Source organism: Gavia stellata, chromosome 26 (assembly GCF_030936135.1).
Source record: "Gavia stellata isolate bGavSte3 chromosome 26, bGavSte3.hap2, whole genome shotgun sequence".
Taxonomy (NCBI): domain Eukaryota; kingdom Metazoa; phylum Chordata; class Aves; order Gaviiformes; family Gaviidae; genus Gavia; species Gavia stellata.
In genome coordinates this window covers 6,767,686-6,794,236 of record NC_082619.1, presented here as the reverse complement: position 1 = coordinate 6,794,236, position 26,551 = coordinate 6,767,686, and the positions used below count along the sequence as shown (strand labels likewise).

Sequence of the window (26,551 nt, the reverse complement as noted above, 5' to 3'; positions counted from 1 at the left end):
ACTTAGAGACATGATTTGGAAAAATTCAGCTTTGTGCTCTCTAGCACACAAAACCTTAGTCATAAATAATTCATACCTAACAACCCCACTGCATAATATGAAAGGATTTTCTTCTAAAAAGTCTCACTGCATTTGTCAGAAAACATGTCAACCTGTCTCCCTCACATCCAGAAACGTAACACAATTTGAAAATACACGTAAAATCGAAGAAAACAGTCCAGTGTACACGATGTGATAAAGTTTCTACCTTGGTATCCTCAACAGGGGAGAATATTGAACCTCTGAAAAACCCACGGTCATCCTCCTACTGCCACAGACTTACACCGAGATGCACAAGAAGAGAAGAAAGAGTGGAACCCCACCAAGCTCCACGAATCCCGTACCTGGTGAACTGGTTTTCCACAATACTACTATAAAGCTCCTGAGGAGGTACCACATACAGGAACGGATACAACACAAGACTTGACAGGTCAGCATGTACCAAGGCTAGTCAATTCAAGCGGGATTTCTGAAGGTGGAAATTTACTCTTACCCAAGGTTAACACAAAGCAAGGTTAACTATTAGACAGGCAGTAACATTTATGCATCTCCCTACCGTCAGTCTCTCATCAAAACCAGTTTGGAGGGACCAGATTGCTCTGGATTCTTTCAGCTCATGGCCTTGTTTCCAAAAATGGCAGAGCTGATTCAAAATGCTAGCTGGTTTCCATGACAGTCTTTCCTTTACATCGACTTCACTTCCCCTTGATTTTCTTGGAGGGGAAAAAAAAAAGGGGGGGGGGGGGGAACCCACCACCCAGGGCTTTCCAAAAAACCAACGCTTTATGAGAGTTTTACTTCTTCACTAAAGAGCAGCAGGAAACAGAAATGTTGTTTCAGTAAAAGTCATTACTCTGTGGTAACGGTTTACTTAACTTGAGCGAGGGGATGAACTGAAGCGGCCAATCTACACAGTTCAGTATCTGATGTGGGTGTTTATGCACAAGGACATCAACAGCTATTCCAAATCTTGGGTACCGACTAGCTACACGAAGCTGGCTCGGCATCAACTTCTTTGCAGAGCTTACTTTGCCACATTAAAAAGAAACTGTCCTACAAAAATGCCCTGATCACCACGAAGTAAAAGATGACAGCTCCATTAGCACCGTCCGGCTTTCACCAGTTACTGCTCAAGAGTCAGCCTGAAGCACAATGAAAGAATAAACACAGTTCAACTCAGCTTCATACTCCACAGCCACTAACGTACTCCAGGGAGAGAAAGCTCTCTCTACTCTTACTTTATATGTTCTAACAACTCTCCTGGTTCTCCACAATAAATAAATCAACAAAGCAAAGGAAAAATGCTTTCGCTAAATGGAAAGTCACCATGTCCGACCTACGACAAATAACGGCAAATGAAAGGTCTCAATTCTGCAGCGTTTATCTGCCCAAGTGCTATCCCTAAAAGGATTAAAATGTACCTAAGCACAGGAAGGCTTTAACTGGGTCACTTTTCTGAATCAAGAAATGTATGGTAATTGATGAAGATACAAGATTCATCCAAAGATGTCAGAGGTACAGTGGCCATATGATGGAAACGCAAGTTTTTTGCCAAGTTCTTCATATTACCACTTCCCTTTGATTCATTTAGTGGATGCAAATGAGTTTCCAAAGTACTTTTATATAGGATGTTTGTGTCACTTTAACACATTTCAGCTACATTTTTCAGAGCTATTTGCACACATTTAAAATGAAAAAGCAATTGCATCTGGTTTACGTACCCAGGTCCGACAATCTCAGCTTAAACAAAAATATCCGCTCACTATACTACAGCAGCTTTACCGCAGGAGTAAAAAACAAATACTCCCCCTCCAACTCTGCATCTCCCAGTTGACCATTTTAAGAATTAATATCCGTGCTATTCACGGTCCGATCAGCAGAGCGCAGCACTGGCACATTTAATAACCACCGAGAGTGTATGCAAAGCTGCAAACCAAGGACAAGCTCCTGTTCTCATACCCAAGAGGCCTGTGTACCCATCTTTATTTGCAGAAGCTGGTGACGCAGCCTCACTCAGAAAGGAGCAAGGCATCAAATAAATCTTACCTTTGAGAGTGCAAGGCTCTAGCATACTCTGATTACAGCAATCCAAGCCACCGTGTGCAAAGAAACAGCTTTGAGATCCACCAGAAAGGCACAAAGATATTTTTCAGAAGGAGGAACAGTTGAACCTTTCAAATTTTATAAAAGTTTTTTTTTTTTTTTTTAAGTCATCACTTAGCTCCTTACCTAGTGCAAATTGCTTGATCCCTGTTGCAAAGGTAAAAGAAACAGCTTTTCTGACGTGCCAAAGGATAGCTGAAGGACTGGCTTATGTGCAGGCATAGCTCAAGGCCAGAACGGCTGGAGTAATTAGAGGTAGCACTGACTTTTTAATTTAGCTCTCAGTTTGGGGATTGTGGAATGTGGGGAAACAGTTACCCAGCCAGAGATGCCTTTAAAAGCTCGCGGTAAATGAGAAATGTGATAGAGGAAAGCCAGTGAAAAAATGACAAGTGCTTCCAGCAGGGAAACTCTGAGTACTGCCTATGCACATTCTTAATCCCACGTCTAAGAAATCTGCATTCAATAAAGACGACACTTTAATGTGAATCATTTTTTGAGTTTAGGACTTTAATTCCATTTTCCACATTCCCTGTCAATGCTGAATTGTTCTAGCCAGTCCTTATTGCATGGCATGGTTAACAGTGAATTCTTCTCTTTCAAAAGACCACACAGGATGTGTTTTTTCTACTCGCAGCTTTTCCCCTCCAAAGGGGGAAAAAATGAGAAAAAGAAAAAAAAAAACTTCTAAGCACTGCCATGAGCTGGCAAATTAAGGGAAACCTCTCATTCCTGAGACTTAGCATTATAGAGGAGTTAGTCCAGGGCATCCATTTACCATAGTTTAAAGGATCAGCCTGGAATGAACAAAGAACAAATTCTTTACTATTCATCTACTGTGTTTTCCAGTAAAGATCGCTAGCTCACAGATACGTGGGTAAAACCATCTCCACATGTAAAACAGCTAATTTGGTAAGTGGAAGGCGAGCCACAGAGCAAGCAGCTTGGCAGCTGTACAACAATACTGCCAAAGCAGGTTTGTAACTGTGACCAAAATTCACCTCTAAAGCAGACTGATTTTATGTCATGACAAGATTTCCTAAGTGAGGCTTAAAGAGATGCACGGACTTGCACTGATTCTCTGCAGATGACTCAAATGCACCCCGAGGATGGCGGTGATGTCCAGCAAAACAGTCCCACGCTTGTATTTTCTTTCACAGCTATCATTTGTTTTAAAGACAAAAATGGATGCATCAAGGAAAAATGAATGGTCTGAGGACAACATTAGCATGATAACTACCTGGCAGCTTTACATTTGGATTTGACATTGCTACAGTGAAGCAGCAGTGAGATCGCCTTATTACCATTCACAAAGATCTCAGCCCAGGGAGCTGCAGCGGTACAGTACATAGCCTCACATAATAGCATACTGGCTGAGGAATGTACTTTCTTTAAAAACAAAAAATCTCACATACAATATGCGTGGGAAAGAGACCCAGCGTTAGAGCTCTTCTTCTGTACAGCCTACAAAATAAATTTTAGAAAAAAGCCACAGAAAAGAGAACATCCAATGAGTGCAACACTTCTATTCCAGTTCCTTGTTGGCTAAAAAAAAAAAAAAAGACCCCCAAAATCCCAGACCCTGTTTGATGCACAATTTCTACAGTCTATGGTTTCACAGAGGGAGGAGGGAGTCCTAATCATGGCTTAGTTATAAAAGGACAAGTGGAGCTTTGGGTTGTTATGGTAGAAAGCAATTTCTCATCACACAAAAAACTACAGAGATGAATTCAGCCTGAAACTGGCAAATACCACTCTGGTAAGTCCCCTGGCCATAGTCAGTGATTATGCAAATAACAATGTTATGTTACATTATGTTATAGGTGTAAATCGGCTTAGAAACTGAAGAATTTTCCCAATGCAGCAGAAGAAAGACTGGGAAGGTGGAAAAAAGAGCAGCTTGGCATTTAACACAAACATCTGAGGCAGTAGAGTTAACGTGAACTAACATTTATGCATGTAAAGCCAGCCTGGACTCAGCTTTTTGTTTATAAAGAGAGCTGGTTCCAATGGCATAAAATACATAACTGGTATTTGATACGCTAATTTTCCAAACCCTTATAATAACACAGTAACGTGAAGAATGTGTCTACTTGTAACATGCAATTTATACCATAAGCTTTCCATAAACTTCTGAACAACAGAACAAAAGAGTCAGTTCATTAACTTTGTTCAAGAGTTATCCGGGAAAGCCTGGCCTGTGATCACACACCCTGTTCTGGCCGAGCCACGGAAGCGGCCTCCAGCCGCTGGTCACGATAACTGGGCAGGATTCCTTAAATCTGCCTTCCTGACCAACTGCTCAAACCCCCTGCTCAGCCTCAAGGAGCCAGTTCTCTGAGCCAGGTTAGGGAAGATGACACAGGCGTTGACACTGGGAAATCTGAGGGGACAGTGCTCTCTGCAAGGACCTGGTCACTCGGGTGAGGTCAGAACAGGACACCTGACGTATGCTGCAAGAGCTGCAGAAAGGTCTTTCCATGCTAGTGGTCAGCAAAATCGGGAAGGTTAATGATAGCCTCTTCCTCACCTCACCAAGGACACGAACTCTGCAGAAACCGATGGTGAGAATCTTCATCCTCCAAGGATGCTTTCTTGCATTCATAAAATTATTAGCTAAAAGCAAGTGATTTTTTTTTCCCCCTAAAGGTCAATACTTAAGGAAAAACCCAGAGATTTGAGGTATAAAAACAAAAACACGTGCACAGAGAAAAAAAAACAAAAGAAATCAAGAAGACATTCCTACACATGCGTGCAACTGTAACATGTCAGACTGTCTGTTCAGACTAGGAAACCAAGTGCAGTCAGGTAGCCACCTACAAATACAGGGGAAAATGCTGTGCCACAAAGCAAGAATCAACAGTTAAAACTCTGGATTCTGCAACCATGCCAAAGAGCAACTTCAGATGTTTTCAAGCTGAAAATATTTGCTTGCAGTACAAGCCACAGAGCAAATCAAGAACACACAGACCCTAAAACTTCTTTTAGACTCTCTGAAATAGAAGGCACGTCAGGAGGAGCGTTGGCCTGAGGGCACAGTTTCACTATAGCCTGGCTTGAAGAGGTAAAGCCAATTTTGTAAACTCCCACCCCAACCCTTCAGCCTCAGGCTACTCTCTCCTACTTCCTCTCATTGCAGCTGCAACTGTTTTAGTGGCTACAGTACAAGACCCTGAAACAATCCAGATTAAAAGAAAGAGGAAAGCTGAACTTTTTTGGGGGATTATTTTTAAATGAGATTAGCTCAGTGATTCACTTCCCAACTCTTCACCCCAGAAACTCTCTCACCGTAACTGTCCTGAGACAGTCCTCTGTAGCATGGGAGGTGGGACACAAGAGTCAAAGACAGTAACTTCTTAAAGTAGATTTCTGCAATAGAGAAGCCTGGTGTACTTTGGCTCCACAGAAGACCACATCCAGTCCCACGCAGATACCATGGAGTCGATAAACTTGTTGATGTTATAGAGAACAGCGATGATTTTCAGTCTGAAACTGTGCAAACCACCTCGGATGTCTACTCGTAGGAGGTCACGCATCCTCACATAACCAGGTCACAACCACAATCCTATGGATCGTACGCTAGCTGAGGAAAATTAACTAAATGAGACACACTACCTTCTAGGGTGAGAAACAATTTAAAGCCTTACGTGATGGAAAAAGGACTTGTAGCAAGTCCCTACAGCATCCATCACAAATTTTCATGGAACAACCCTAAAGCAAGGATGAATTGTTAAGACTACTGGTGCAGAAACATTGGGTTTTGCAGTCAAAATCATCTGCACCCTAGCAACCACGGTATTTGATCAAATACCAACAAACATCATGCAGACCTACACCGATGCAGCACTGACCAAAATAAATGTAGCAAGGCAGATCCGTGGGGAATGATTTAAATAAAAAAATCAGGCTAAAGATTACCAACGTTTTCGGGGAATAATTCATCACCTTATAATTAAGAAGGTTGAATCATGGCAAAAAAATTAATGCCTACAACCTTCAGCAAGACAATATATAGTCTGACATGTTTTGTTTGTCTCTTGGGGCTAACTTGGGGGTGGGGAATGGAAGGGGATAGATGAGCAATCTATCAACAACCCTTCAAAAACTGTTCCATCCTTTTTTTGCATTATGGTAACTAAGAAGCAATGAATACTGATTTAAAAAAAACAAGCCAAAACAACCACTTATTTATAAGAGACTCCTTTCCTTTCCTGGATGTTCCATCTTATTTTTAAGTAGCTGAGACTAGGGAAAAGTGATTGACAGATAAATAAATTCTAAGTTTTATCACCCAAATCAATACATTTCAAACAAATGGGGCATTTCTTATATTACGACAACAAAACTTGCATAAAAGAGATCATCTTTGGAACAGGGTGGGAGGAAAAGAGACAGAGGGTCACGACAATGTAATCCAGTCTTCAGAGCTCATCTCATACTGTCTCTCAAAATTAAAATGGTGAATAACCTGGGCTAATTACACCAGCATCAACCATCAGAACAGCATCACCATGCTGTCACCAACAGGCAGCTTGTCTGAGCCCAAACAAATCTAAAATAGGTGATAATTATAAAAGATAGTGGGATATGAAACTGTCTGAACCTAAAATTCTATAACCTAAAACCCAAGACTTTCAGACTGGTCATTCACAGACTAAGCAATTGCTGCACAGCTGCTACTGATAGCACGTACACCACTGAGCCCAGAGGTTTACTCACAGGATGATAAACAGAGGCACTCAAGCTCCCTAATGCCTTAGTAAACCCAGGCTTAAGTGCCTAATGTACATTAATGCATGTTTATGCCTACCTACGCTTCTGTAATTTGGCACAGGGCTACTGGGAGCATTCAAAAAATTAGCCATTACACTCCAGTGCCATCTTTATCTTTTTAGTTGTCGTTATCCCCTAAGACCATGAAAGAACAAATACTAGCAGTGGTGTGTAAATACATGACACAAACATTTCACTTAGCAAGACTCTGTATTTACTGATGTGCAATGGATTCACTTTGAAATAGACAGATACACAAAATGAAAAATCCAGCTGCAATAAAACTGGTGATCACGGTGAACAACAAACTTTACTGATCCGGCCTTGGCAAATTCTAAATCCTTCCTTCTTTGCTAAATGTTGCACATAAACAGGTTTTAAAACAGAAATTTAGAAAACGTAGGGTTTTTTCTCCTGGATCAAGACTGTACTGCAAGACTGTATACACTGTGAAGAAAGTAAATGTAACTAGAAACAATTGCTTCTATAGCATCGCCCATGAAAATTAAATGATTGCTATAAATTAATACTTACTGCCAAAAATACAGTATCCATTCTGGTTTAATTGAACTCATTTAATTGGCAAACCCAAATGGAAGCCAATGTGCCAATTAAGTGATTGTCCCAATTTCCAAAGATTGTCAGGGACAAGCTTCATGCTGGGAGTTAGCCTGTGAAATAAAAGTGACTCTCTAACCAAGAGGGAGAGGGAGCAAGAGAACCATACACAACAATATCATACCTTGCCAAAAGCTTAACAAGGGGAAAAAATACTTGATTCATGCAGCAATAACAAGGAAAACAAGTTATGTGAATTGGAATTGAAAATGAAATATAGGTTACTGGTACAATGCCAGACCAGAACTGTTTTGACCAAAATATTATTACAACCTGACGACTGCTTGGTGTGCTGTATGGAACATTTGTCTCTCATCAAGGCCTGTATTGTCCACACCACCTGAAATCCCACTTCTATCCCATCATTATCTTTGTTACAAACAGCACCCTGTGACCTATCTGCTACACAGTCTAAGCTGCAGCGATTCACATAAAAATGCTGCGGAGTGCTGGATAGAGGAGACATACTACAGTTTCTGCAAGATTAACAGAGGACTTGCTAACCCAGGCAAGTCAAAAGCCTGAGAGCCTTCATCAGCACAAAACTAAGCTCCAAACTTTAAGGTGATGTTTTGCGTAGCATTTAAGAAACGCAATGACTCTTAAGACTTAGAGCCAGAAGCCAACTGCTGGAGCATCCAGGCAAAGAAATATCTAAAGTCCACTTCCACTGAATTTCCCATGTCGTTCAAAAAACAACAGAAAAAACAGGATTTCAGCTTCCTAGCTACTAAAACTTTCACTTGCACCTGAGAGCTTAAAACTTTGGACTTTTACAAAGAACCTGCACGTAGGCATTCAGAGTTCAAAAGCACTCTTTCTTCCGAAGTAGTCTATGGCATACAATCCATCCGAAAACAGGCTCAGCCTAACAAAACTATCCGCATACGTACTTAAGAACTCACAACCAGATACCCAGCTGTAAAATTCTGATGTTGGTTCATATGCATACAAAGCATACAAAGCATGAAAAGCTGTAAGCTACAGGAATAAAAAGTCCAAAATGTCAGTTTTTACATGTTAAAGGGTATTGTATCTATATATCTCAGCTGCTGAAATGAGACCATTTCAGTAAACCACCTTTTTGGAAATCACCATAGCTGACAGGGCCAAGCAGTCAACACACTCCCTTGTTCTTCAGATTTTGCTGCTGTTCCTGGAAGCATTCATGTTAGCTTGGGTCAGGACTGCCATACTCACAGAATCAGAGAATCACTAAGGTTGGAAAAGACCTCCAACCCAACCCCACCATGCCCACTAAACCATGTCCCACAGTGCCACGTCCACACGTTCCTTGAACACCTCCAGTGATGGTGACTCCACCACCTCCCTGGGCAGCCTCTTCCAGTGCTTCACCACTCTCTCAGAAACATGTCTGATGTTTTTTAAATTAAAAACCAACCAACCAAAAATAATTTAAAAAGAAACCCTATGTACTCCTATTTTTTGCATCTGTTCTTGCAGAAGCCACAATCAAGATCTGGGGCGGTGCTGGGCTAAGTGCTGTACAAAGAATGAGAAACAAACCCTGCACTAAGAAAAGTGAAATCTTTAAACCTTTACAATTCACTAATCCCTACACACTTTCATAAATTGCATTTAAAAATAGTTTTCTCCTCACTCATGTCCTAGATTTAACGGAGTGATATATTGAGGTCTCATTAAAAAGCCTTTATTACCTTCACAAGCCATGGTACGTTACCTTATCTAGTACCAAATGCTGAAAATACTACAGATCTCAGAAACCATCTGACCTGATAGAAGAACTAAGATTATTCCAGGGACTTCATAGGACAGGGTCTAACCTCTGTGCCTTTCTAAAACATTTGTAGGCTTGTGTTTTTCCTAAGAAAATTCCACCAGCATAAGCTGAAAAAGATTATGTGTGCCAACTACCTGCCTTCTTGTTCACTTACGCATTTGACAAATTCAAGGATTCGTAACAGTTTCCCATCAGTAATTTACAGGTTCCTGCATCACAGCTTTTCTAGGCAACCTGGTTATAAACCAGTAACACTTGGGGATACTACGGCTATCATCTCAATAACCTCATTATGGACAATCATACTCATTATGGACAATCATACTTCTAGATCCTAAAAGCTACCGTTCAGAGGTGCGCTGGGGTGGGAAAGGCTGCTTTCCTCAAGGTGAAGAACTCTTGGTCACCTCCAGCCATAAATGAATCCCTACAGACATTCACTGCAGGATGCGACCAGGGGTCAGGATGATCGCCTCTATTCTTCTCCTCAGGGCACTATGGAAAAAATCTTACAGTAAATAAACTTAGCACAGCTTTAGGGACTCATATTTTGAAAGCTTCCAGAGCTGAAAGAAGCAGCAGACATTGCAGAAAAAACAGCCTTTTCAGAAACACATACATGTACACGCACAAAAGAAATAATCCTATTTCCAGGTTTGGAGTGAGTATATTCACCTTATCCCCAGTACCTGTCAGGTTAACGCAGCTTCAGGTGGCATCTTTCTGTGACAGCCCAATTTCAACAGGGTGCCTAAATAAAGATTTTTGTATTTATCTCATTGTTTTCATTCTGCTTCCCCATGAAATTTAGACAAATGGAAGAAAAAGGCAATGGGGATAGAGCGTGCGTGCGTGTCTGTAAGCACACCAGCCTGCCGGGGGGAGAGGCTGAAGCACACTGCTTTTAAAACACTGCAACTTACTGAACGCACGAGGAGGTGCTGAGAGCAAGTCAGATGGGCAGTAACATAAGGTAAACGTAATATTAAGTACAAATATCGATTTATGCTAAAGTTAATGACAGGCTGAGGACAGCTGCTTTGTAGGCTTGTATGAGGAATATTATACAAAGGCTCTCTTTCACAACTTCACTTCTTCTAACAGAAATAGAGCACTCTTCAGGACCTTACAAGGAAAAGATACTCCTTTCCTTTAAAATAACATTACTATCTCAGAGAAATGTTAGAAAATCCATATACTGCAATATTACTTGGCTCAAATACAGCTTTTCATCCCTAGAACTCAGAAGTGTTCTACAGAGAAAGTCAGTATCATCAACTGCATTTTCCAAACTGGAGCAGAGAAAGAAAAAACTGGCATGTGTGAAGGTTACCCAGCAGGCCAGCAGCGCAGCGGGAATAGGAGGCTGAGACAGTGAGAAAAACGGTGTATCTAATGTGACCAAATTCTAAAAATACAGAACATGGGGGGGCTGCAAAATACAGCAGTCCTTGAGGACTGCTCAGGCAGCTGTCTTGTTACCTAACTCCTGCGAAGTCTCTCCATCAAGTGCTGCGTCTCATCCAGCCTGGTTCTCAAAATCTACAGCACAGGATTTCATTATTACTATGAAGTTTCAAGAACCACCAGAACTACCCAAACAAACCAGGTCTCCAATGCAAGATCACTTGCCCTTCTGCTAAACCACAAACAACAAACAAGCAGTTTCAAAAAGTAGGTGAAAGTACAAATAATAAATGCAAAAAAGACAATAAAAGTAGTATCAAATGAAGGACTAAAGCTACTCAGGTGCCCAGAATTAACTGGCAATGACAGGAATATTAAAAAAAGAGTTTCTGTCCTACCTTGTATTTACAGTATAGGAGGACATTCAACCTCCACATATTTAGAAAGACCTTTAGTTTATTTCTTGTTAAGAAAAAGCTCTGGAAACAAAGCACTTATATAAATTAATAATAAGCACTTCGAAATATATTGCGGCTAAAAGGGGGGAGGGAGAGCAGGGACAACTTGTATGTGTTCATCTAACTGTGAATGCATAAATTGCCTTTTCCGAAAGCACAAAAACATGTACAAAGGCAAAGTTCAAGAGACAAACGAATAAGCATCACCAGTCTGTCGACTGTTAGAATTTCCCAGGGTCTCCACAGCGTTGCTAGTCTCAGCATTTGCTCACCTGGCAGAATGTGAAATTCATTTAAAGTGACAAAGCCTCGCACCCAGTTGGGTCTCCAGCTGTCTGCCACGGGAAGCAATGGAGAGCAGAAAACAACACAGCTATGTCCAACTTCTCCAAGCCCCTGCAGCCTCCGTTCCCCAGAGGCTGAAATAGCACGCAAAAACAAAGCCTGAAGTCTGCTACTTAAACAACTACTAACCAAAAATTAAACGGATTATGCCGCTATGAGGAACTCGCACACCATGTGAGGAGCATGCTCGGGGAAAAGGCTAAACCAGAAGCTGCTAAAAATGCCGAATGAAGGAAAAGAGCAATGAAAAAAATCTCAGGCTTAAAACGATCAGGAAAAAGACAGAATACAGTAGATGCACTGGTTAAACAGAGACTAGAAAGTGACAGTGTTGAACGCTGTCCTGTAAATATTTACATCTTGTAAATATTACCTTCTGACTGGACATAAGGCAGAGGTTGAAAGTGGAAATTTGATTCACTCAACACAGTAAACATGAGCAAGTGAGGTTTTTCTACCCACCTACAGTGTATTCAGAGGACCATGAGGTCAAAACAACGCTGTGGGCACAAATCCAAGCCGTTATAAATACAGATTCATTAGCTTTACACGTAGCCCCGTGCTTCCGCGTACCAAATTATTGTGCAGCAAATCTTAGATGTGAATTCTCTTGTTTATCATCCTCTAAATCTCTTTTTTATAGCCACCTGACCTGTTCATTTTTTATATTGTTGGCACAGAGCTGTGCAAGAGGACATGTTCTAAAAAGTTAATTAATAGCACAGTGAGCGGAACATTATGCATCCGTGTAGGTTGCAGTATAGAGCTGAACACTGAACAATGTCCATGAGCACAACAGCCTTGATGAGAGCAGGGAAAGTATCAAGCCAGAACAGGTGAATCTTTCCTTCATTGTAAATCAGCAATGGAAAAAAACAATAACAAATGAGTTATGCCAGCTAACTTGTGTTACAGGTGGAGACTGAATTACAGACTCACATTCCTGAGACACACCTTAGGGTCACAGACAGCATGGTGTCAAACAGTGATTTACGCAAGGCTCCTGGCTCTAGGGTGTTGGAAGCAGCATGCACCGAGGCTGGGCGCACGCACTGCCGGCTGAGTAACGCTGATTAGGACAGACAGTGCTCTCAAACAGGCGGCACCAGTGTGAACTGCTGGCCAAGGTGGAGAGAAGGAAAAAACACCCGCAACAGGAGAAAGAACATACTTAGGAAGTGACAATTACAAAAAGTCGAAATTAACAGTGGATAAACGAGGAGCCAAGCAGAGCGACAAGCATGGAAAATACCAGCAGACAAAAACGCTGGTGAAGCCTATGTTTTGGGTTGGGTTTTTTGGCTTGAAAATAAAGTTTGGCACAAAATATTATCGTTGTATTATATGGGGTATCATGACGCTTTTAAAAGAGCAAAACATAGTACTTATCTTTGTTCCCCTGTTTAAAATGAAAATAAATACCTGGCTCGTAGGGAGTTTATTACTTACACATTTTCTGAACGTTGTATAAAGAACAGCTCAGCTAATCCAAAATCTATTTCACATGACCCAGTCAGATATTAATGGTGCTTTAAACTTCAAATAATCCACTGGGATGAATACTCCTCGGCCCCACACATCAGACGAATCTGACTGTCCTGCAGCACGGCTAAATCCAGCCCCTCTCTCATGCTGCTGCTGCACTGCTAGCAGTCCAGGAGCAGAGAGCGTATGGCTTTTCCAGGCTAAAGCCCTGCCGCTGCCAGGTGATCCAGTGAGAGGGAAAAATTGTCACTGGTGCCACACCACAGTAAGTAATCTCAGCCGTGCTGGTGGACTGCCAGCCTCTCACGAGCACCACTGCTGTCCTGGAATATTCAGACCTTCCCCCTATCCAAGGTCTGTCGCAGAAGGCGGTTTCCTCTTCAGCTTAGTAGGCCAATGAGGCAATTTAGAAAATGTGAAAAGAACAAGCAAGATACAACTTCCAGACACTCCTATATTGAAAGAAGGCAGGGCAAGCTTCTGTGAGGTAAGATAACTTCACAAAACCACCTAATCAGATTGCCCTATTTGGCTGCTAATAAAATAACATCTGACCTTTCAAACTCAGCAAATGCTAGAGGGAGTTGGGAAAGCGGAACTGCAAGTACTTTACTCACTCATTTAAAAAGAAAACAAATATATCAAGGTAATACAGTTGCCTGTGGCCCACTGCCCGCTTGTAGTGCCTTCTGTAAGCATGAGAACAGCACCTTTGCGGTTGCTTTTCTGCAATTCTGTTCCCCCTGATGGTAGGTTAGCTTTCAGGCTGAGGTTTTATTTCTGTAGACTTAGCCAGCATTTTGCTAAAATCTTACTCTTCCACAATGCTGCATGCTTCAAAGAGCATGTTTTTACAAGAAGTTCCCTTCATGCTCAAAAGTCTTGCTGAAAAAGAGGTTAATGCAGACTGAAAATCGTTATGACATTACGGACCTTTTAATTGGTTACTAGACCTGCTTTGGGGCACATATTAATAGGGCAGAAGCGTTATGCATGTTCCTTCTCTCTCTCCTTGACAAACTGCCAGAGGAAGGAAAGTATTTTGGTCTTGTTGAAAGCACTATGCAGTCCATTTAAAAATCTGAAACTCAGGGACTATAAATCTAACTAGAATGTAAGATTAGATTGTTCAGAACCGAAAATAATGCATATAGAAAACGCAACAAAGTGCTTTACCATAGCGCTGAGAGTCTCCTCCCAGTCTGGCCTCTCTCTGGGATGGATGCTTCTCTGAAGCTCTGGCACAAAGTCATCTTCTTCCGCATGTACAGAGGACTTCATCATTCTGGAAAGGAGGGCAGAGGCGTTTGATAGTCAGTGACAATTTCCAGGTAATCGTACATACAGTCTGTTATGGTGCTCAGTTATGCGGCTCACACGACAATATAAATGCTTTTACAAATCCAGAAATCTTCTAAGTTTCTCTTACTTCCTCATTATACAAGCAGGACAAGAGCGTGAATCTGGCGGAGAGAAATCTGCACTTCCTAACCAATCAACAAATAATTTTATATAATCACTGCACAATTTGCAAGTCTTAAACCACAGACAAATATGGAGTAAGTTTCAGTCCACTCAAAAAATTGCTTATATTGCCCAGGCAAACAACATTAGCCTTGTAAGAATAAATGCACAATTTGATTCCTTCATTGTCACTGTACGTTTTGCCTAAAACGGAAACAGCAGTTTCCATACCTTAGCCTGAGCTCATGTCCCAAGGCCTGAGCCATCAGCTCTCACAGTTCTTTCCGATCCTGTCTGAAGGGTGAGCACCTTCAACCGCCCCAACTCTGCAGGGATGCGCTCAAATTAGTCTCATTTTATCATGGTAAATTTTCTTCAGATAAGAAGCTGTCTTTCAAATACCCTGTGAAGTATATTTCAAGCCCGCCCAGAGATCAGAGGCTCAAAATCAGAATTTAGAAAGTATTCATGAAAGCTTCTCAGCCCATCCTTATGAGAGTTCTGCTGTTACAGCCGGAGAGAGCCAATACGTATGGCACTTGCAGGCTGTAGAAATGTGCCTTTGCGGGGATTATGGCGCAGATCTGAAGTACCAAAGGCCTGCTGAAGGTCTGGTATTATACATTCTGGTTTCATTAAATATGAGATTTGGGCAGGTTTTTATTTTATTAACAGATCACCATTTATTTACTTCGGGTAACCATTTTGATAATCAACACTGCATACAGCAGGGTCGGTTTCGCTAAACGTTAACTGTGCTGATTTATGTACCATTTCACTAAAACAAGCATGGTGAAAGTTATTTAAGAAAACTCCTTTGCTTCAGATCAAGATCTGAAGTTCTGAAACCCTTACCATGACGTAAGTGGCTGGGCCAAAGCGTTTAACCCTCCTTTGTGCTCTACATGAGGGTTAAGAATGAAGTAATTAACACTCACAGTAACAGCGTGGCTGGGTTACAAAATTATATCTCATATAATTTTACACCTAGCTTTGAGAACACATTTCTGCTCTAATAAAAAACACATCCCAGAGAACATGGGACTAAAAACGCAAAAGTCATAATGCCTCAGGCTAATGCTGCTAAATGGTTCCATGTGCCATTCCCACCGCAAACATCACCCATTGAAAGTAGGCCGTCCCTAATGAGGCAAGAAAAAAATACGCCTGCCTGGTGAAAGCTGTATACATCTGCATGAAAATTTGCATGAAAATTTGCATGAAAATACCACGATTTAGAACACAGAGGTGCAACGCCAGCTCAGATGGGAGACTCACACCTTTGCAAGGTACGTGTTCAAAAGAATTTGATTTTTGTAAACCTGAAAATCTGTTGCTCAAAGTGGCGGCTCTTTCATTTCTCCTTCTTTGCATACGAAGAGTGGGAAGATTTGGCCTGTTTCGCACAACCCCAGCTCCACCACATGAGAAGTTTGCCACCTATTTTTTAACTGAAATTAAAAGTTGAAACCTGCTGGTTGCAGAGAAAACCAGATTGTGCAACTCAAAAACAAGAGATAAACTAAAAAAAAAAAAAACCATATTTTTTTAAATCAACGTCACGATTTTGAAAAAGGCACAGTAAGGCTTTCCTCAGGGTTTCTACACGTTTGGCTTTGGCATACTGTGGTTGTACAAAAAGATTTTAAACAAATCATTCCACAGCAGCTTTAGTCTAATGCCATCGGACAGCATTTAGTCTCCTTCCATCGGGCGATGGAATGAAAGGAAAGGTAACGCGATCAAGACCCTCCTTTCTACACCACAGTTAAAACAGCCAGTTTAACAAAACGCACGCTTATTCAGTTTAAAGACTTGAAAACAATGAGATTGAATTTACACCTCTATCAGCGCTCTGGATTACAAATAAATTTACTACACAGCTCCTCAGGCTTATGCCAGTTCCTCCTGGATGTCTCATCAGAAACCTGGTTTCCTTTCGAGAAGCAAATTTTCTGAATGTCCAAAATGTTGCCAGTAACACAGGGCTGCCCAGGGACACAACTCCTCCTGCCCTTAGGTAACTTGTGCTCTCTTCCAAACTGCTGACCTTCCTGCACACAAAGTCCCTGACAGGCTGTTTAGGTTCAAGGCAGGCATTACTTTTGAGAAAATTTACCACACAGAACCTACAGAACAGGAGAGGGCAGAGATCAGTAATTAAGATTATAAAATGGATGTACGCAAACACTCTACGCGTATTACACAAACTCTATGCTTAGCCCGCTTACGGTGAACATTATTTCAGTTACTCCTAGGTAAGACTGAGTGCAGAGAAGAATACATTCTATTTTAAAAGAACCTTGGGAATCGGGCCCATGTTCTCAGTCTCAACCCTCATAGTGGACAAACATGGATGTCATAGCACCCAGTCCTTTTTACTAGACTCCACTCTGTTTACTCACATTATTTGTTTAATCTGATTATGCCTATAAACTCCATGATAAACTCTTCCCAAACCCTTCCCACTGAGATCCTGAAACACAGCCCTATTATTCTTCCTATTGAAGGTGTTCTGGACTTTCACTGGAAATAAGAAAAGCTCTGTGTGCATAATTGCATATTTAAAACAGTCAATTCTTTGAGCATTTGCCAGACTTGTTTAAAGGAATATTCTACTACTGATGGAAATTAAATACTTCGTCACAGTACCACAAAAATACTGGAAATGATACTGAATATTTTCTCTCTAACACAACTATAAACACTTGATAACCATCTGTGAACCCCTTATTAATCTTTAATAGCAACTATTTAATTCCATGCCACCTGAGACAAGAGACCAAGGAAGGCTGAAGATGCTACAGGTAATATTGGTCCTTTATATATTAAGTCTACTGGCTTTTTCCTCCCTGCCCCTCATCCGGATGAAGGAAAATAACCTTGTGAATTAGCAGCACTGAAACATGGGCAGGAGCAGGGCCAGAAAGGGGGAAGAAGAGGAAGAAAAGCAGCTACTTGAGACACTCCTGTTGTGATGCTATGTCAACAGACTTCACGGGAACTCTGCCTTCTCAAGGATGACACAGAGAATGAAACCGAAGCTCAGAGTCCCTGGGAAAGCTGTCATAAAAAGACTCGCAGGACTGGCATCCACCTGCCACAACACTTCCAAGCATTATTTCTTCATACACCCCCAACTCATCTTCTGGACTTTCAGCAAGAACTCAGCGATTCGTTTTCAAAGACACAGCCCTGTATTTTGTTGGGAGCCCTGTTATAAGCCCCCAAAGGAGAAACCACGGACAGTGTAACTGGGAAAGAGCCACGCTGGCTGCAGTCACTGGAAGGATCATCAGAAATGTCCTCTGGGCATGTAAAACCTTAGAGCCACAGAGCTGGGGGAAGGAGCCTTCCTAACAGTCAGACGGTGTGATTTTCCCTGGCCTCACCCCAAGACAAGCCTGGAATATTATACAGATGTATAATCACATACACAAATTTTATATGCATGCGTATTATGTATATTTGACATTATTTTAATTTATAGAGCACATAAATAGCACAACATACATATGTCAGATTCACCGCACATGTCAAGCTGTAACAAGACTAATTATCTTGTTTCTGCCATGGGTTCTTTTTCACAGAGGGGAAAATACCTAGAGTCCCACTTAGCACTTATACAAAACACTGACACATATATTTTGTAAATGTTAAAGGCGAAACAAATTAAAGAAGCTGCTCTGTTCTATAAGGCCTACATTTGGCCATTTCACGGAAGTTGTAAACGACTGAAAATTCACTGCAAAATTTAATACTAGCCATAAGAACAGAAATAAAATTTTATTTAAAATGCCACTTCTTCAACTGTTCAGCAGCTCTGAATGCCCTTCAAATGAAATCAGACACCATTATATTAATAAAAGTTCTGGCTGTATAGAAGCCATTAAGCAATCTCTCTTCAGATGAATGAATCTTTCTTCATTGTAAATTGAGAATCAAATGTACTGGAACAAATGTTTACAGGACATTTCACAGAAGGCACAGCCCGCATTCACACCCATTCTTCAAAGTTCTCTGCCAGGTCAAGCTGATGAATTTCAAGTCAGAGCTGGTACACCCGTACATGATACAACTGCATCAGGAAAACATCTCATGTCCTTTTCCATGTTCTCAAATCTAATTTGCTGGTCCCATAGTTTATGGTGGGACCGTATCTGCTTATCAGGAATTAAAACATTTCGGCGCTGTTCTCCTGACGGGGCTCCCCTCTGGTCCTGCGTTACTGAGCATTAAGTCCTACCCGCACACGCTAAGGAGCGTATCGCAATGCCTCGGAAGGCAGAAAGTAGCTAGAGTAGACAAGCACAGGTGCTTTATAGGACGAGTAAATGAATATTCAGCTTGATGTCCATAAACTCTATTGCTACTTTGTGTTTATAATATTGTAAATATTAAATACTACTTCCACTAGACAGTAACTGTCCGCGTGGGTTTGAAGGAGTCCCGCATCCACAAATATGAAGTGTTTCCACACTCTGTCTGCGCGCGAGAGAAAGAATCATAAAAAGTGGGTTTGTGGAAAGAGATCCTTAAATTAAACGGGGGAGGAGAAAGGACAGAAACTTTTAAAATATTGTGGGATTCCTACAAGAATGTTTGTTCCCCTTATTCAGGATCTTTGGCACGTACCATGTCCCACTGGTAGACCACAGCGGTAGGAGTAACACAATTGTCACGGACTTTGATGTCGTCCAGATGCCGATGACACGCAGATTGTAATAGCTCTCCTCCGGGAGGGCAGGAGGGTGTTGACAAATTACTTTCAGAGGTGCCTGATGGTTTGAAAGCCATGTGCTAGCGTGGAAGCATGAAGCATTTTGAATGTCAGGCTCCTCATATCAGATAGTTAATTGTCTGCTTGACAGATACTCATTTTGGACTGGCTATGTATTTTTTAAATTAAATGCCAAGCGTGATCTTTAGGCTGTGCTCCCCCATGGGGACATCAGGCATTTCAGCTTTCCTTGCTGCTTCTCCCACAAATGACTTCTCTTTCTAACCTCAATTTAAGAGGTGAGAGCCGATGATAACTGATTTATTAGTTTATTTATTATTTATGTAACACACTTGTTGTGCCTGGAGATCTCTCAGCCAATGTAAAAGCACAGCTCTGCCCTACAGAACCAACGATTCAAGAGGATTTAGAGCTCCACAGAAAGTGATGTTTTCTGAAATATAAATTCTACCCAAAAAGCCAAATTTAAATAAGGCCTGTGCTGGCACAAATCTATACTGAAAACCAATGAGCTTCAAACACTATCTGATAAAAATCGGTGTTTATGCTGCTCAAATAACTTGCACAAAAGGCCAAAACAACAGAGTCTTTACCAGGGTACTAAAAAGGAACTACGGCTCGAGCTTTGCATTGCTTGCGAACGTAATGTGCAGGGAACTGTACATCCACTCGGCTCATCTCCCTTGCTCCTAGCAACCCTGTTTGTCTTCAATAAGCACTCTTCAGTTTGCCACTGTTAACAGACACTGCTCAAGAAAGAGGAGAACAGCAGAGACAGCAGACAGCAATCAAAACAGAATTGCGATGCAGTACTTCAAGTCCAAGAGTCAGAAGCAGTGCTGCTGGGCACCATCACAAGAATGAACACAATATTTTCTAGACAAATGAGATTTGGGTTTACTTTAGGCTTCAGGACTTCACTACAGGTGAGCCACGGTGCAGAAACCTCAAAATAACGCTAGGCTTATTGACCCTTCAAGGCATAGCATAACAGCCTGGATGCAGCATCCCTGTCTCTCCCAATCTAATCAAGTACAGAGTTTCCAGGATTCAATCCCGTAACTCTCAATCACAGCACGGAAAGGTAAGCCAACAGTGAATCAACAGAGATATACCTTGAAAACTCTGCTTGAAAGGGTTCAAAAATAACTTGATCAAGATGAGGAATCACAATGTTACAAAGAAAAAAAATACGTAAAGAACTGTGGATGTCACCATACAATATACGACAGCAGAATTAAGACAACTCCGCATCATACGGGATGCCCCTTATTCACTATGAGGAAAGGTAGAAAAACTAGGAAACAAGAACCGAGATCTAGCCCAAAGCTTACAAACACTTGGGCAAGAAGTTGGAATCAAATGAGAAACACTGATACATCTTCATTTCTGACCTCAAACTACACACAAAAAAAGGAAATGTTTAAGAGAGATGGAAAAAACCCCAAAACGCACATACCCTCTCCCAACCCTATTTTCCAAGTAAACTCTGTGTCCATGAAATTAAAACTAATACAGTGGAAAGGAAGAAAATAATCATGCAATATGGAAAGCAGAGATAGCTCAAGAGCCCTAGGAAAAATGAAACAAGAGATGGGAATTGAAGACTGACAGTGCTGACCTGAAAGAGGATTTAATTTCCCACGTTTCAAATCAGCTTTGTCAACACCTTACTGATTACATTATGTCCATCTGCATTATATAAAACAAGATTTCTGAAGTCTGTCTCAAGGATCATAGGAAGTGAAGATAGAAAAGACCTACAAGGTCAGCTTAAAGCACACCTCATAAATAAACAAATGGTAAATGGATTGTATTTAATCCTTGACCACAAAATGAAAACCTGGCATAACTAAATGGTTTACTGTGATTGATTCTACAAAGTTGAAAGCTGTAATTGCTACTTTTGATGGAAGTTCGTAGTCGGGGAGCCAAAATTCAATTGTTTGGGAAGCCACTGCACAAGAAAAATTAATAGAGTAACGGTATATTACAATAAGAGAATGTTTTAAAAAAATCATTTTAATGAAATAGCATTCAAATATCAGTAAGCACAAAGCAAACTAAAATTCTCTGAATTACCCTATGCACTCTACCTGTGCTAATAAGGAAGTATTTATTGCCTAGTTTTAAAAGTTTAGATCAGTGATTTTCAGTTTTTGGTCTGTGGATCTGCGAGGGTCTGAGAACTACTAGTATGGGTGAGCAGAAGTTGAAGAAGAGAAAAAGAAAAAAGTTCATCACTGCTATGCAGCTATTTAGTAAATAAGGAACATCATGCTTCGCAGGCAAATTTGTACGTGCCCTAATAAAGTAGGCTGGAAACCACCAAGCTATGGGGAAAAGGGGTCTTAACAGGATCATCACTATTACTAAGACAGATTAATTCAGTTTTACTGACTGTGATCATTTTCAAAAACGAATCATGTATATTACAGCTACAAAGATATTTTTAAACCACTTTACCGTATCACATTTTCTAGCTTTTCCAATTTTCAAATTCCAAATTCAGTCTGGTAAAACCATACCTGCACCCAGGGAAGCCGAGATAGAGAGCACCAGTGTACTATGATGGAGTCAAATGAATCATGTGATCCTAAGTACTAATCATTGTTATTCAACTCTAGAAGGCAATTTCCAAGGTCAGACAAAACATACTTCTTGCATATTTTTAGCTCTGGCTTTTTATTCCTACAAAACATTTTTTTTAAGAAAAAAATCACTTTCCCACTTGATGTGCATCACCACCTGTTAAATTAGATTCTCAGCTGTCTGTCAGAAGAGAAATCTCTTTCTCTGAGGAAGAAAAAAAAAACCCTCTTTTTTTTGTTTTTGCATTAACTTTTCATTTAAGAGTATATGACATTAGGAAAAAAATTTTAAAAAGAAAGATAGGAAGTTTCAAATAAAGATATTTTTAAAATTAGCAGTATCACTCGATTAATTTTTAAAAATGCCAGAGTGGACACACTAGCTGTTCCGCTGTTAATATACCGCTACTGAGGGAAGCGGAGAAGGCCAGTAGGACTGCAGAGACTAATTAACATATTGGTTTCTTGCCGTGTTCCAACTCTCTGGACATGCTTTAATACAAGCTCCAATACAGTCAGACAGTTAAGTTACCTTTGCTCAAGGGTTTAACTGAGTTTTCAGACTTCAAAATACCCGTCTTGTTTGTTAATTTGCAAGAATATTCAAGCCACGTTTTCTGAGCTGCCAAAGAAAAGCTGCACGAACAAGATCACATCACCTGGAATTTAAAACCTGTGGGCAAATGAGCAAGTCCGGGTAGGACAGTTCCCATTTTAGCAAAAAGATATCTTCAGGTACAACAGGCAGCCTGTCTTGTCTCGGTAATCGTCTCTTTCTTCTCCGCTTGATTTCTCAGTAGCCTCAACACAACACGCACAAACACACTGTACATCGCACAACCCCTTCTGACCCTCAGTTGCAAAAGCAAAGCCCCCCAAGCCCACAGGTGAATATTCTCATGCTTGAGGGCACTGCCTACGTTCTCACTCAGGTGTACTTGGGCGGGCTGTCGGGGTGACCGACTCTCCTTGGTAGTTCACCAGCAGGACCTCGACACCACTGATCAGGTTGCGACTACCTTCAAGGTGTCAAATAGCTAACCACTGGAGAGATGCTTTTCGCATCCATCAAGGGGTAAGGAGGGATGCTGGGATAGGAGAAGCCAACACCATACTATAAAACAAAAACTGTTAGTGTTTCTTTTCCTCAAAACAAAACATGGCATTGTAGGTATACTGTAAGATCAACCCCAAACCACCTTCGGTAAACCTTCTCTAAATTTGAAAGCAACAAATAGCAACCGGGGGTCAATAGATCCATCTTCTTTTTATTCTGCTCTTCTGCCATAGCTTTGGCAGCTTCCTTTACTGCTTCTTGTCTCACCCGGTTGTGTTTTATGTCTCAACTCAGTAACACCCATCTCAAAGTACATAAGTAAGAAAATAGAGATACATACTTCATGGTCTGGAAGGGATTGGAACACGTACCCCAGAGTTTTATTGAACTGGGCAACCTAATTTGCATTCAGGTTTTGCATAACTGGAATTTCTTTAAACCCTTTATGAAAAGAATAAGTTCTTGGAATATTCAGCTTTTACAAGCTCTGAGCCATGTTCTTAGTTATTAAAAAGCTTTATAAAAATAATCACAGAATCCTCATGCTTTTGCATACATATATTACTGAACAAACCTGCTCTTTTATTTGGCAACACATAAAAGACATTGTTTTAGTAGGAGCTTGGCATTTTCTTCCAGAAGTACACACTGACAGTCAATAAAAAAAAATCCTCAAGAATAGGTTTCTCTTATCACTTTTGCCCAATATAAGAAAAGGAATTAGGAAATCAGTGCACAATCAGAATCGTTGAGCCTTGGCTTGGATTTCTTTTGTTTGATTCAGGAACAAATATAAAAGTATTAAAGAAAATTGCCTCTAGGGAAAAAGAGTACTATCCTCTCATTTACAATTAATAAACCGCTAAAAGCAGCTCTAAAGTTTCAACATAGAAGACTGCTGGGAAAGAGTGCTGCTCTTGCCCTTCCTGCTCCACCGAGAAGTCTAAACTTGGGCACCATCAACAAAAAATTCTTGTGGGCCAGTGGCAGCAGGATGTCCTGCCTTTGTGTCTCTCTCCCTCCCACTGGCCATGGTCTGAACGGTCCCCGCTCCAACCCTGGCATAACAGGGCTCAGACCACTGCCACTCATTTTCCTCATCCAAATGACAGCAAGACAGTTACCATCTCACCAAGCTCTCAGTCAAAACCTGTTCCCTGCAGTAATGTCCCCTGCACCTCCTTCACCATCTCCTTTTTGTGTTTGTCTTGTTTGTTAAGATTACGCCTTCTTCTGGGCCAGCCCTCCATCTCATGTCTTCCCCGGCGCCCAGCAAAAGCAGTTCCGATCTTTGCTGGAGTCTTCAAATATTACCGTGACACAAACTCATCTCTTCACAGCTAACCTAAATGCAGCAAAGATCAAAGTATACCCCAAAATTGCAAAGCATGACCGAAACTTAGATCCAAGGACATTCATCTGGGCTGATCTCTTGTTTGCTTGTAGGTCAAGTGCCAATGCAAAGCCATGGTAAATTTTACCTTTCCTCACAGAAGCGTATACCGGAAAAACGATGCTTTCAGCACATGGAACTATCAAGTGCAATCAACTAATCAGTTACAATTAGCCTCACATGCTGTTAAGTGACAACTGTTCATAACATGAAACAACATTTAAAACTTGTGCAGTCAGCTAGCTGCTTAGCAGGGAAATCCTTTCCCTAACTAGAACATTTAGACGGAGCCAGTCACCTACCTAGAGCTACACTTTCTGCCTATCCAATCCACTGCAAAAACGGCTGTGTATGCACTGTTCTGCACAGCATGGTTATGGTGCACTCTCTGGAAGAAGCCAGGGGAAAAAAACATCCACAGTAGACTTGCTAGTGAATACTCACATGGAAAAGAATGGAAATGAACTCTGGGACACCAGAACCTGATTAGCTGAACAAATAATAAAAGATAAGCGTAAAATAAAGACTAGCCCCAGGTATTCTGACTTAAATAACTAGTCTTAAACAACTGGTGGCCCTCACATCATATTTACAACAGCACTCCTCCTACCTATGCTACTGTCACTCTGTGTCAATGGTATCAACAGCAAAAAGGAGGCTGCTCAGTCCTCTCTATGTCTAGAAATCACTACTAATACATTTCACTATTATTAGTCCTACTGGATTGTTCTTGACCAGCTAAACGGAATTATATGGAGGCCTTCAACTACAGTAAGTCATCAGGGACAGATTTAACCAGGTGAGGCTCATATGGGCATAGTATGTGCAAAGCCGTACTGTAATTATTTCTCAACAGCCGAGAGATGCGTATCACAAACAAACAGGTCATTCTGAGGCTAACACAATACTGGAAAAGAAAAGCACTAACCAAGACAAATCTGCCTGGGCCACCCATCTGCTACTCGCCTTTCTGAGGCAGGAGATGAGGAAATGGAAGTGGCAGCAGTGCAGTAAGTAAGATGTAGGGGTGACAAGTGGAAGCAGTACCCGAGAGCTGGACGCAGGCCAGAAGATAAAGGTGCTATAGGGGTCAAAATGTCTCGCAGTGGTTCAGAGCACATTTCCATTCTTACCGCGTGCAGAACCAATGCTAGCACTACAACCAGACCCAGTGCTGATGCAGTCTTTAACAATCAAGAAACCTTTACTTTGCCCTTTTGGAATAATTTGCAATTGTTAAGTATCTTTTTCAGTGAATAAAAAAGCCCAAAACCAATATACAGGAAAGAGATCATTGATATCCCTTGCCTTGACTTCTCAAGGATACAGCTGCAACCACTACTGTCCAACCATTTTTACCTTCAACGCCCACACACGCATTTTTGGTACAAAAGCATTTGAGCTGGCATGCACGTCTGCTGTGAATGGAAACCCTGCTGCTAGGTTTCCTGCTGCCACAGAGATGAATAGAGAAAGAACAATTAGCCAAGGCTTCAGTATAATTTAGATTTATTTCTCTTTTTTGGAGGAGAGACTGAGAGATGCTACATCGTAAAACAAAAACAGTAACTCTAAAGGCTACTCAGAGGAGCACAATACTGAAATACCATGTGTAACCTATAATATAAAGACTTCTGATAACAAGCACTATTGCCTAGTGACCCAAATTATGTTAAATGCTGTACTTGGACATGCCAGGAGACTATAAAATGTCAAGGCAAGGACTAACCACAGCAAAGCAGACAAGAAGTGAGCAAAGAGAATACCTCCACATCCATTCCCCAAAATCCCACAGTAACTGACAGCTCAAATAAATTGTCCAGTATTTCAGAGGAAGACTGAGCCTGAAGTAGGAAAGAGAATGATGGAATCGTTTAGGTTGGAAAAGACCTTTAAGATCATCAAGTCCGACAGTTAATAACTTCAGTTTTACAGTTCCTAACCACAAAGACTGTTCACAGTAGCACAGATTTACCCTAAGACACATAAATACCAAACACTGTATCAGGGCCTGGAGGAAAAAAATCAGGACAGAGGGAGAACAACACCCTCCTGTGCAGACTAGAGGATCATGCACTCTCTGATGTAGAAGACAGCAAGAGCCCAGCCCAGCTTACCAACAGATAATTAGGGCACTCTCTCAGAGAATACAGTTGAACCGGCTCAGGAGAGTGTTGAAGTCTGCTGTTTCCCAATCTGTGGCTCTGACCACTAAGGTTTTATGCAATACCTCCTCCTCTCCTTTCCTCATTACCTTCTGAACTTCTTTCAAAAAAGAGAGGGAGGGGGAGAAAGCAATAAGCTACGTACAGAAA

The 26,551-nt window shown here is 41.2% G+C and overlaps 1 protein-coding gene across 1 annotated transcript in view; it reads right to left on the bottom strand.

The window, feature by feature from the left end:
* The window catches only part of ARHGAP32 (Rho GTPase activating protein 32), a 188,281-nt gene that overhangs the window by 143,091 nt on the left and 18,639 nt on the right, over positions 1-26,551 (bottom strand). The window contains exon 2 of the mRNA XM_059829798.1: positions 14,167-14,275. Within this exon, the coding sequence (XP_059685781.1) occupies positions 14,167-14,274 (108 nt within the window). The 5' untranslated portion in view covers position 14,275. The remainder of the gene's footprint in view (positions 1-14,166; positions 14,276-26,551) is intronic.